The following is a 13496-nucleotide window of genomic DNA, read 5'->3' on the forward strand; positions in this document are numbered from 1 at the left end:
TTATTATTATTATTATGATCAAAATGCAAGACAAGCAACTCAGTGTGACCAAGCGTTGAGCTGTATCGAATGAGGGTAATAATAATTTTATGCACGGTATTCTCTATCTAGGATTCTATGCCTACCTCATCAGAAATCTTAATTCGCACCCTGCAGTCATGTCACGGCAATAAAAAGTTTCTTCTTTCTCCCTTTTTTTTTTTTTTTGGTAGGGGAGGGGTTGACCCCTTTCACCATGGGAGCACCACTAGTGTGAAGTGAAAGAAGTTTTTACAATACAAAACTGTCCTAATAAGAAACAACGAAATGTTGGTCATGAACTGTAATTAATTTCCGACTTTTGATAACAAAACCACTCTTGCTTTGATTTATTATCGTGTATTTCTAGGTTTTTAAGGTAATAATCGTATGTATTTTTGTACATTTGGAATGTAGGCACAAGGTAAGATATATGAAGTTCTCTTAATAAATTCATATGTCTATGTTTGAATTCAATTCAGCTGGGAATTCCGTATTTTGATGTTGAGAATAAGCTGGTTCAGGAATCTTCTGATTCGCTGATTGAATTTTTAAAGGACATGTCATGCAAGTCACTAGAGTCTTTTGTACATCCTGTTTTTCCACCTTTGCAGCTTCAGCTTTAGTTAGTTTGTGGGTTGAAAACTTTCCATAATTTTTTCTCTGAAAGATATACTCCTTCCACTCTCTTCAGCCTGCCCATGTAGATGACATATTATGGAGTCTTGTATAGTTTATAAAGTTTCACGAGTGAACCAAGTACAGTAATTTAATTAAATTCATAATTCAATTTCATTCGACTGCGAGGGGTGACAGCACTGGCTTTTTTTTTTTAATTTATTGAGTATGGCCCAACGAGTATAACTCATATGTAGGGGCTATACAAGAACATACATATGTTATACAATGTAATTGTAAAGTCATGAAACCACATTCTGTGAAAACAAACAATAACACAAGAATGTATGAAAGAAAGAAAGCAAAATAAGAACAAATAGTAAGATAACAAAGTTTTGGGCAGAAAGAAGAAAAAGTTTTAAACCATGAAATAAATAAATCAACTGAGAATTAAAATAAATAATCTTCCCAAAAACATATTAAAACACGGGCAATTTGGTAAAAGTTTATATTCTAAAGGAAGTTGGTTAAAAGTTGTTAAAAATGGTTAAGTCCTTTCATTCCATAAGTTACGGAGCTATGCTGAGAAAAAAATATATTGTCTTTTTGTCTTGTTAAATAAGTAGGCCTATGTACATCTTTATTAAACTGAAATGTAATATTATTATGTATTAAATTGTTAATAACTTTGTACATGAAAATAGCAGCACCTAATTTGATAATTGATTCAACTGGTAGAACGAAAGAAAATTGATATAGATATTTAACTGGAGTCAAATAATGAAAACCCAATAAATTTCTTAAAGCTCTATTTTGAATAATTTGTAAAGGTCTCAAAGCAGTTTTCTTATTATGTCCCCAAATAAATTACATATACATTAAATGAGAATGGATAAAAGCATAATATCCATTCAAGAGACAAGATATAGGCAAAGATCTTTTAAGCCTTTTCAAAATACCGGACATTGGAGCAATTTTCTCAGACAGCCAAAATATGCTTATTTCATGTTAAATGGAAAGGCAGTTGTTGCGGGAAAGAGAAATGACCATTGTCTGCTTGCGCTGTTCCCTGGAAGTAGTCCTTGAAACTATGCATACATTGTCGCCAAATGTCACAGGCACATAATGCTGAAGGGTCAAATATATAGAAATGTTCATCTATATCTTGTAACGAAAAAAAATTTACGTTTTGTTTGAAAGACAGAGTCTTTTTTCGTGCGAATTCTCCACGAAATCTGCTTTTTATTGAAAATATCATGATTATTGAAGTAATTTAATTGATTTCTATTAGTTTCGCGGATATATTCCACTTAATTTTGTACTTCCATTAAGGGAATTGCATGTTCCATGCATAGAATTAAGTTTTTAACACATTTCGTGTATATTGTTAATACTAAAAAATCACACCCCTATTTATAGCATGAGTATTAATTGAAAATGTTAAATAGTAAAAATACCAGCCCAGACATCTCCCTTTTGAATCTTTGGTACGCACCTCGACTTTGCACCAGCAGACAGGTCCAGCCAGCAAGGCCCCACAGTAAATGCTCCAGTGCACTTGTATTGGTGCCAAACACATGGCTGAATACCTCGACCTGCAGATCACTTGGTACCATTGGCTGATTAGCCTGCACATAAACAATCAATGCTTGTTATGGTTGTTCATTTTACACTTAATGCAGAAATATTTCTCAGTCCAATTTGTATTCTAAGTAGAAAATGTCGTTATTATAATATATTATAACATTAAAAATGAAATGCAATAAAACTACTTTTATTACACAAAACTCGTGTAAGGTAAGAGAAGGAACCACTGGACAAAAAATTTGCAAGGAAAACGTATTTAAACCAAGGAAAGAAGTAGCAACAGTTAATTTAGAAATAGAACACGTCTGTCTTGTTGAATATTTATGCAAACTGAAAATTTTGGATTCGTCTATATACATAATCCCTCCTGAGCAAGCATGAGACAACCTGTGAACATACAAAAGCTAAATCAGAGCTGTGAAAGATTTTACAAATTGGTATTATATTACATCTCCACAACAATTGTATGAAACCCATGAGTAATAACATTTCTCATTAGAAATGATGCCAAAATTTGGATCAGTCTGTTCGTGTATCTTTCTGTGAAACCACTACTTTTAATTCTCCTTTCATGTAAGAATCAATGTCACGGAAAGAACTTTCCTTCCCATTACTTACAGGGTATACAACCTCTAGGTACTCCTGGAATATCAAATGCGTAGTTGCGTCAACTTTGCGGGATTTGAACTGCAGGATTTTGTGGCTTTCTGCTATCTTCTCATTGAACTCTTTATACACATCCATCATGGTCACCTCTTCCTCTTTATCAGTCTTCGTTTTCATGTCATAATGCTGCCATGAACATCATCATTATTATATGTTAGTTATGAATAAAATGCAGTCCTTATGAACATAAGAAGTCAAGCTATAATGTTATGAAGGAATCAATAAATTAACCGTATCTTAGTATTTGGTTTTTCCACTACTTATTTTTGGTGCCATGAATTATTAGTGAATTTCCGTTTTTATGTACAGTAATGGCAAAAAAAACCGGACCGACCCTTGTAGCTGACTTCAGAGCCTTGTTCACTCCAGAGCCAAGATAGTCTGGTAACTAAGACTTTCGTGGTTGAATCCTGCCTGGGAAGGAAACTTTTTTTGTTCCTTATTCAAATTTATTCCCAATACTTTTCGATTGCAGCGATATTTTACTACTTAATTAACTTATTATTCCCAGAACATGAATTTTACCAGCTTATTTTGTAATGGCTTTCGAAATGGGCTAAGTCAGCAGTCGAAACTACAACAATTTCAATAGATTACTCGCTATCTTGTGAATGCGGGCGGCATGCGCAGCAGTTCATTTCGGGGATTTTGATTATTCCGTCGGTCCGGTTTTTTTTTTTTTGCCACTACAAGGCCATAGGAGCCATATATGTTTTATAATAATTATAAACATTAAACTAACCTCTCAACTCGCGAAGAAATTCCTTGGAAGCTATGTATTTTCCAATTTTTCACCACACACACATTACGATATATTTGTATGATATGTATTAAGCTAACACTTCACCATTCACTGAAATATCACCCTTTTTTTTTTTTTTTTTTTTTTTTTTTTTTTTTTTACCTTGGGGATTTAGTGAAGTGAATTTTTAATGGCAGGCAGAGTAACTATCTCATGCCCCCATGTTTTAGATTGCTACCAGTGCACTTCATTAGAACCAGGTACCCAGCTTCGAAGCCGTTAGCCCTGTGAACTTACAATATATTTATGTTCCCCTATTGTCATAATTCAGGGTTGGTATCTAAGAAATTAGCAAGTTCTTTGTGATAGTAGAAGAGAAAGAGTGGGGGAAGGGAAGTGGTCCGTGGCCCATTTCTTTTAGGGCTCATCCCGACATTTGTCTTATTGCTCAAGGGAAACCACGGAAAAACCTAGAGCAGGATGAGATGTCGTGCTGACGACAAGCCAATTGGCTATAGTTTGGTCGGAATATGTTCGGGTGGGAGTTTTTAATTTAATCATTATTCAAAATACACATACATTAAAAGTCCATAAAAGTGTTAACAATTGGAACAATGGATCTAAACTGCCAATAACGTGATGACCCTGAAACAGAGAAATAACATTATTAATGCATTAATAGCCTTGTCTGTGTGTGGAGTCAAGTGGTTATTTATTGTTCAAGTTGGTATTCGTCTTGTACGTTGTCGTTCCAAGCTAGAGGGTGGAGTACACTCTTAGGTCTTTTATGTTTGTCTAACGCAGGGTTGTAATTTCCTAATGAAGAAATTAGTGCGTTTGTGCTGCTGTACGACTTTGTGTACGTGCAGAAGGCTTGATTTGAGATATATTCTTGAATTGTCGAAATTTCTAATTCTTCATGAATCAATCTAACAGGAGTTACTCTAGGAAGTCCTGTGATGAATCTTAAAATTTTGTTTTGGAAAACTTGTAATTTTTTACGGACTGTAATAGGTGCATGTCCCCAAGCAGGACAAGCATATAACATTACTGACCTAATTAATGTTTTATACAAAGTTAGAGCTGTGTGTATGTTTAGATGTCTGCTTTTATTTAATATTGGATAAAGCTCCACCATTCTAGCATTGGCAAGTCTGAGTTTTTGTAGTACGTGTTCGGAGAAAGTGAGCCGTCTGTCCAGTGTTACTCCGAGATATTTTACTGAAGTTTTCCACTCGATTTGTGATCCATTTATGGCTAATTTTGTGTGATTTATGCCCGGTCTATTGAATTTATTTCTCCTGCTAAATAATATGGCTTGTGTTTTTGATATATTTAATTTAATTCTCCATCTGAGGAGCCATGGTTCAATGTCACGTAGGTGACCTTGTAGCCTATTAATGGCAACATTTGGCTTCCACGATGCAGTGAGAAATGCCGAATCATCCGCGTATAGCGCTAGAATGCTATTGTTGAAATTTTGATGAAAAGGTAGGTCATTAATATAAATTTGGAAAAGTATCGGTGCCAGAATGCTGCCCTGAGGCACTCCTGCGTTAATACCTCGCGACGTGGAGAGCACGTCGTTCAGTTTAACCTGGAACGTTCTGCCCCGAATATAATTGTCCAACAGCTTAACTAGGCGGCAATTTAAATTGTTGTTAATTAATTTATGAATCAAGCCCGCATGCCAAACTCTGTTAAAGGCTTGTGTGTAATCTAGGAATATAGCCGCTACTGTTCGATTTAAATTAAATGCAGTGGTAATGAATTCCGTTGTGCGCAGCAATTGCTGTGTGCACGAGTGACCTGAACGGAATCCAAACTGTTCGTTTCGGATTAGATCATTGTTTCCGATCTCGGATTTCAATCTTTTTTGTATGATCTTTTCCGCAACTTTACCTAGAACATTTAGTAGACTAATGGGTCGATAATTACATGGATCACATTTATTCTTTCCTGGCTTAGGAATTTGAATAATATGCGAGTTTTTCCAAATTTTAGGAAAATAGCCTATCCGAAAGATAGCATTTATGATAATTGTAAGCAGTTTATACGATTTATGTGATAATTGTTTCAGTACTTCAGCCTGTATGCCATCGGGGCCAGGGGCTTTTTTATTTGGCAAGTGTCTAATTTGCCATTTTATCTCGTGAACACTAGCAGGACGGATCAGTGGTGCGTCGTTATTGTTGATGTCCACGTTTTGTAGGTACGTAGTTGTGTCTTGTGTTATTCTGTCATGTATTTGTCTGTCATATAAGTCACCGTGTGGATGGAAGGAGTTCTCGAGGACTTCCGCGAAAATAGTTGCCTTCTCCTCTGGACTATTGTACGTTGTCCCATTGTGCTGGATGGGAGGGATGTCACTATATGGCTTAGTGAAAAACTTTGTAATTTTCCACACTTCGCTCATATTGTCGGTATCTAATTTACTAAGTTTTTGAGTCCAGGCTTGGATAATCTGATCGTTTATTTTCTGAGAAATTTCCCTTTTTAAACGATTTATCCTTGGTCTTAGGCGAGGGTCCCGCGTTCTTTGCCAGGCACGTCGACAGTCATTTCTTTCCCTTATTAATTTTAAAGTATCCTGTGGAAGTTCTAATTTCCCCGGAGTAATAGTTTTCGTTGGAATTACCGACATAGATTCCTGTATAGCATTCGTTAGCGTTTTAGCAGCTTCTTCGATCTCAACAGATGATGTAGGAACCACGTCATCTGTGAGAGCGTCCAACTTATCTCGAAAGAGTTCCCAGTCGGCTGCTTTGTAGAGTAGCACAGTTTTTGGAGGGGATAATTGTAGTTGCGCTCGAAACGTAATGATAACAGGTTTATGATCTGAGTTTGCTAACGAGTCATGTACCGAAAGTTTGGTATGAAAATTAATGTTTTTGAGAAGTGCAATATCTAAAATGTCTGGCTGATGGTTAGCAATGTCTGGGATGTGTGTGGGTGTACTCGGGGCAGAAACAACATAGTCACTCCTAAGGGAGTGGCGATAAAGCTTATTGCCGTCCGAGTTGCCCACACGACAGCCCCACACAGTGTGTTTTGAGTTTAGGTCTCCGCCGACTACCATCTTTCGTCCAGTATCCATGAGGATGTCTAAGTCCCTAACCTTAAGTGATTGGGGAGGGCAATATACAGCTACAAACGTTACAGGTTAATTTAAGATCTGTAAAGTTATAGCGGTGGCTTCCAATTTTTCTAGTTGAGGGAGCAGTTGCTCATAGTGAGGAATTCCTCTTTGAATTAGTATGGCAGTGCCCCCTCCCCTGACTGCCGCGTCCTGTCCCGGATCGATTGAACGATCCGTACGGTAAACTTTGTAATTTGTAATTCTAAACTTATTGGAAGGGCGGAGATGAGTTTCCGATATGAGCGCAATTTTTATATATTTAGTTTCTAAATAATGCCTAAGCTCGTTTTTATTTGCGCGTAGTCCTCGAGCGTTCCATATTAGGACGCGAAAATCACCATGGCGATCTCCTCGCGTTCCTTCTTCCACCGGCAGGTCTACGTGGTCTCGTCGGTGTGGCTATAGCCCTACTGATCGTCTGGGCTGCTTGGAAAAGGTAAGGATTTTCCCCCAGATACGCGCTCATTTGTTTCAATATCTGAAACATGAGAGACAGCGTAAACTGAGGGTCCTAAGTGGCTGCCTGCTGTTTGAAAGCATTCGCCCACTCTCGGTTTGTTTGAGGGAGGTTTAGGCGAGGTGCTGGTGGGGCGGTCGCAACCTGGCTAAAAGTCCGCCCGCTCTCATTGGGTCGCCTATAGTCAGCAGACGTACCCGGTTGAGAGGTGAGTATGAACACCTCTTTTTCAGCAGATGTCTCTTTAGCTGCTGGTTTGGTGGCAGTAAGGGGAACTTTGCTAGTAGCAACTACAGCGCGTTTTCCCTTCTTACCTTTGTTCCCGGCAACCTGCCATTCGCCTTCTGAGGGCGCTGCAGGAACTTGCCGGGAGGGAGCAGGTTCTGGATCTGCGACCTGTGAGGGAAGCAGTACTGGAAAATTATCCAGGTTGTTAACCGGAGCAGGAGGGGGAGGGGGAAGTCGAGCAGAACCGGCAGTCTGACTCGTTATGCCAAGCCTTCTCTGGTGCAGATTTTTATAGGCTACATATTCCCTGCAACCTCTATATGTTGCAGGGTGTTCGCCCTGACAATTTACACACAAACGTGTGTAGTGCGCCGGCATCATGCACGCAGATGTTACGTGCTGTCCGGCGCATTTCCTGCACCGAGCTGGTGCTTTACACTGTCTAGCAGTGTGACCGAACCTCCAGCAGTGAGTACACTGTGGGGGAGTGGGCCTCTGAAAATATTTTTCAACCCTTATGGTTGTGAACAGTAGGCTGGTTAGGTCGAGAATCGATCTCGCCTTCTCATTGTCAGTGAGATGTATCTGAAACATCCCGTTCGGGGCCTTACGGTAGTTGTCATACATGACAACTGTGTTCCGCACAGGAAAACCTAGCCGAGTCAGTTCTTGTGTCACGGTGTTGGGGTTCGTCCTAGGATGAAGCCCCTTCACCACGGCCTTAATGACCTTCTCGTTTCTGGCTTCCACCAGATGAAAAGGAACATTGTTCCGCTCTAGGAACTTGATCAGTGAAGCATAGTCACGTTGCGTGAAAGTCTTCACTCCGAATCCTGACATTAACCGCTTACAGCTAATGTCCATCGGATCATGCTCGTCCCGGTACATCGTGAGCATAGTGACCGGGTCACCTTTGTAATCATTTGCGATGATTACAGGAGGAATATCATCCCTCCTCGTGGTCAGAAAGTCATTCGCAGCAACTTCGGGATTTACCGTCTCTGGCTGAGTGGGTGAGCGTGTTGCAGCTGCACCCGTCTCGTTGACTACTAGTATAGATGGAGGCCATGTTTCAGGTCCCCTATCATTCACAGAAAGCTCTCCAGTACTGGAGGCTGTAGAGATGGAGGACACACTAGTCCTCCTTGCTCTCGGGGTCTCACCGCCCACTGAGGGCGAGGGTGGAGCCCCTATCGACGATTCGGAAGCTGCCGGTGAGGGCAGACTTTCCGAAGAGTCGGCAGTACTTGATGCCGGAGATGATCCCGGCGAATCAAGCTTCTGCCTCTGCTTTACCTTGACAGGAAGCTTAGTCTTCGTCTCTACCACAGCTCTGGACGATCTCGCCCTAGTCGCTGCGGGTGATGTCTTAGGTCCAACGCAGCTCTCCATCACAGTCTTCAACTTACGTGTAGTTCTCATATCGATTTTGTGATGCACAGGCTTACCTCCTGGCAGAGCACATGGTTTTGTTACGGCAATGTACTATGTAGTAGCCCTGAGAAGGGCAGACTACAGTAGCACTGCAGTTGCAACTGGCCCTCAGAAGGGCCAGCCGCGGATGATGCTCTTTTCGAAGTTAGAGGGTGTTAGTCCCACACGTAAGTGAAGTAAAAATTTAGAATTCTATAGGGCGCACGCCCTGGTGCAGCTCAGCTGCTACCACTCAATCGACCCAGCCAGGCAGTGAGTGGCAGCTGCTATCCTAACAAGTCCCCCAGTTAACACCGCTAGGTGGCCGGACTTGTTAGAACACCGGTGGGTAGGCACACCATATAATTCCCTACTTCACGCTGGGCCTCCTGGCCCAGCTAGATTCCAAAAACTGCAAGGCCTCCTCTTCGTTGTCGCCGCGGTCCGCACCCAGTAAGCAGCACAGCAACACAGGCAGCGCCGAACCGAAGAACTGGCGAAGGCGGCAGAAGGTGCGAAGAAGCGGAAAGCTGTGGACTGGTGGCTCTGCTCAGATCTGCTCTCTCTGAAGTCCAAACAGCCTCTCCTGATCGATGAATCCAACCTGAAATATCACCCACCGAGCGTCCGCGCTTTTAATCACATCTTCTTCTTATTCTTTTATTTTCTGACGCTATATCGATCCTCTTTCATTCGATTTTGGCGTCGTGTTTTGTGAGCACAATTTTCACTGTAATATCATAGTATATTGAGAGTCTGACTGTGTTTTTTATATATATATATATATTTTAATTTTACAGATTTTCATGAGGGTATATAAGAGTTTTCCTATCTGGATTTCATTTTCGACTAATATCTCTGGAATCTTCCAGGGTCCCAATCCTAGTTTTTGGCTGATGTCGTGTATTAGTTCGTCTATGGATTGTTTATGGAGTTGACATTGAAAGAACATATGGTTTATTTCTCCCAACTGTTGTTGGCACTCACACAATGGAGATTCTCCCCTTCCTATGAGATGCAGATATTTTGGGGTTATTGCTGCATTATCTTTTAATCACACAAGGAGACGAGGACGATCAACACACTACTTTACAGTAGTACCAAGATATCATAATGTCCAGTAAAATCATTCCATTTCCTTAAGGTATGTATACTGTATGTAAATGAAGTAAAAATAACTGATATCAACAGCACAGTACTTCTCATTTACCTATAGGTTACTTCTATTTATTTATTTACTTTTAATGCAAATGTCACCGGAAGACAGAATCACACCAGTTTACTTTTTCGGCCTTGTGAAGTTGGCTATCCATTACCACCTTCCTCAACGCATCATGCAGTCAGGAATAATTGATACTCATTGTTGCGATATCTTTTTAATTCATAACATACTGATCGCGGCCAATATTTTATGTGACAATTTAGTAAGTTATTAACTGTAAATATCCAACTTTTGTATAAATATCTATTAGTTGGACATTACTTATTTATTAAATTCTATATCGCAAGGCTCGATGCTACATAGAGATTTTAATATGTCCGCCACGAATACTGAAGCCGAACTGTTCCGAACGGCATGAGGGAGAGGTGCAGTGTTGCCAACTCAGAATTCCATTTACCGCTGCACAAGCTTAAAAAAACCGCTGAACTGTAGTTGAAAAACTCCATATTTTTCTTAACACTTCACTTCCAAATTTGAAATACAAACTATACAGTTTTAGGAGTTAGAGAATTTTATAAAAATGTAGACTAAATTATGGAAAGTGTGTGTCACTTTGTACATTCAATGTTCTATGCAAAATCGTATGGATAATTAAATCTGAACATTTCAATATCACCTTACACCATTTAGGCCGAGCTTTCCAATTATCATCGGCAACTTCTTCCACCCAATCTTTCAACACATTATGTACGCAGAGCACCCTGGGGCTAGCGTCTCTTACCCGCGGAAAACACAGTGCACCCAGCGAATAGGGATTATAAAGAATGAACACTTCGCGTCGGTACCTTTGATGTAGCCGGACTGATTTCAATGACCTTCAAGCCAGCTAAAGCGTGAGATTCTGCTTTCTCCCTAGGGTTGGCGCTGACATCACACCAACTAGCAGTCTACACAGCGGAAATATAACACATATAATTAATACATCTAGGTACATTATGTACTCAAATAAAATAAATTGGATCCATAAAATAATAAATCCGCCATTAACTGTAATATCTAGACTCTAGAGTTCCTTTATAATAAGAGTTGAGACGTTGACCCCAACAACAATTAAAATATGTAATGATTTGATAGCGCTGAAAATGGAAAAACAAAACTGTTACGAGAAGTAAAACCATATACTTATATTATATTATATACAAATATTAAACGAATTCGATACTTAATTTTATAATGTATTATATTATTTTATAATATAATTTATTATATCTGAAATATAAAATATTATTATTACAACTAGTTTGTCACTGAGAAATAAGGAAAAGCTGTTAACTTGAATGTATTTGAAGCAAAGCGTTACTGGATTATGCAATAAGGTAGGCGATGTTTGGATCCTGTGTCTCAACTCTGTTCTCAATTATTATCTTAGCGTATGTTCGATTACACTAACCTCTAGCGCTTGAAAGTGGAACTAAACGCTGGCGCACAGAGAAACAAAACACAGGAAAATTCGCTCAATGTCCATTCTTTGTAATCCCTATTCGCTGGTGCACCATGGTGCACTCGTAGCTGCTAGCGGGTATGCTCTTTACCGCTTCCTGCTGCACGACGGTGCACACGGGACGGCACCGCTTACACTTTGCACATTTCAGAGAGTGCTGACGACCACTGCTGTAAACTGTTCACAACGACTGTGAAAAGGACAGAACTTATACCCCTTACACTCTGTATTGATATTGCGTCCGAGGTTTAGAACCAAGCATTCCAATTCTTCTCTTCACTGTTTACGTGGAAATAGCCTATGAGATAATATTGGGTAGCGCGATATTATGAAACAACCATATTAATGTTCGCGTGCAGTGTATATATACATGACACATTACACACAGGCTCGATTGACATAGACTAACAAAATCGCAAAGCAAGGAGTAGAACTCTTCTAAAAAAACCTGGCTAAACGTGAAGACTTCATATGACGAATGTAATGCAGATACGCGGAAAGTTTTTAAATCATAATTGTTGTTTTTGTATAACATTGCTCGATGTAGCCTACATTTTGACAGCGAAAGGTTAATATCGAACAGCAGCAAAACTTGCTTTCATGATTATCTTTTTAAAATACTTTCTCATAATATTGTCGTGAGATTTCTTATGACTAGGAGTTTATATCCCGTAGTAAATTTTAAGTTTTACTATTAAACAGAACTATGATGCAGTTTATTGTAATGATGTCATTTTGCTTGAAGTGTGATACTTTTCCAGTAATTTTGTACGAAGTCCGAAGAATAAAATACTGGTACCTTTAGATCAAAGTAGGCTGAAGTGTACAATACCGGAGCGGGCGTGTGGTAATTGCGTAGAAGACGCCAGCTGTTCACATGTGCCACTTTTGAACTACTCTCAAATCTCGTAGGCATTGTTTTTTTTTTATTACTGGGTTATTTTACGACGCTGTATCAACATCTCAGGTTATTTAGCGTCTGAATGAAATGAAGGTGATAATGCCGGTGAAATGAGTCCAGGGTCCAGCACCGAAAGTTACCCAGCATTTGCTCGTATTGGGTTGAGGGAAAACCTCGGAAAAATCTCAACCAGGTAACTTGCCCCGACCGAGATTCGAACCCGGGCCACCTGGTTTCGCGGCCAGACGCGCTGACCGTTACTCCACAGGTGTGGACGGCATTATTGTTAACTCTGACAATTTTATCTATGTTTGTTATGCATTTTGTTGGTTTTTGACGGTCTGTATAGAAGGGTTATGGCGAAGGTATCTTGGGGGCAGCGGAGGCTTGCCCCAGCTGTATCGTAAATGCAATGGATATCGTCTTTGCAGGTAGAGGAAGCATTGACACACAAATATATAGGCCTATAGATAATATGTAATTTTAGTGCCAGATAATATGTAGTTTTAGTACTAGATAATATGTCATTTTAGTGCTCACCTTGTATCTAATTCACGTCTTCAGTCGTACTTTTGAATTGTCGATGTGATATTTTGTAGTAATAAAACACTATTAACATTAACTTATACGGATATTGTTCGTAAAATTGGAGTAGGTACACTGCACTGACGGTTCACTGCTCTCTATTTACTGTTGATTTCACTCAAAGCTGGTTAACTGTGTCGTGTTGAGGGAACGTCTGCTTAAACCCTGTTTTCAATGCTCGGAATTAACATCGTTGTTGATGCCATCTAGTGTGGAGTTTCTATTACTGAAGGCGTGTATTTGTGTAGGAGATTTAGAGCAGGGTTGGGCAGAATTTTACACTCTGTGCTTGCACCACAGTCTACTATATACAGTCACGAAGCTTGAGTTTTGAGGGTGCTAGAAACAATAGACTGTGACGGTACTATTTTGCATTGCCTGTAATGAGGCGATATTAGCGATCCTAGTGGTGAGCAACTATCTAATGTTTGCATATTTACTACGTATTGAGCTTCGCGACTGTATATACTAGACTGTGC

At 39.7% G+C, this 13496-nt stretch overlaps 1 protein-coding gene across 10 annotated transcripts in view; it reads right to left on the minus strand.

Moving 5' to 3' along the window:
- The window catches only part of LOC138705802 (DNA polymerase alpha catalytic subunit-like), a 133231-nt gene extending 129497 nt beyond the window's left edge, over positions 1-3734 (minus strand). For all 10 annotated transcript variants that reach the window (XM_069834457.1, XM_069834455.1, XM_069834453.1 and 7 more), the window contains exons 1-3: positions 3632-3734; positions 2842-3015; positions 2132-2264 (exon numbers count right to left, since the gene is read on the minus strand). In XM_069834457.1, the coding sequence (XP_069690558.1) occupies positions 2132-2264; positions 2842-3006 (298 nt within the window). In that variant the 5' untranslated portion in view covers positions 3007-3015; positions 3632-3734. The remainder of the gene's footprint in view (positions 1-2131; positions 2265-2841; positions 3016-3631) is intronic.
- Between the last annotated feature and the right edge of the window lie 9762 nt (positions 3735-13496).

The sequence above is a fragment of the Periplaneta americana genome, chromosome 9 (genome assembly GCF_040183065.1).
Source record: "Periplaneta americana isolate PAMFEO1 chromosome 9, P.americana_PAMFEO1_priV1, whole genome shotgun sequence".
Taxonomy (NCBI): domain Eukaryota; kingdom Metazoa; phylum Arthropoda; class Insecta; order Blattodea; family Blattidae; genus Periplaneta; species Periplaneta americana.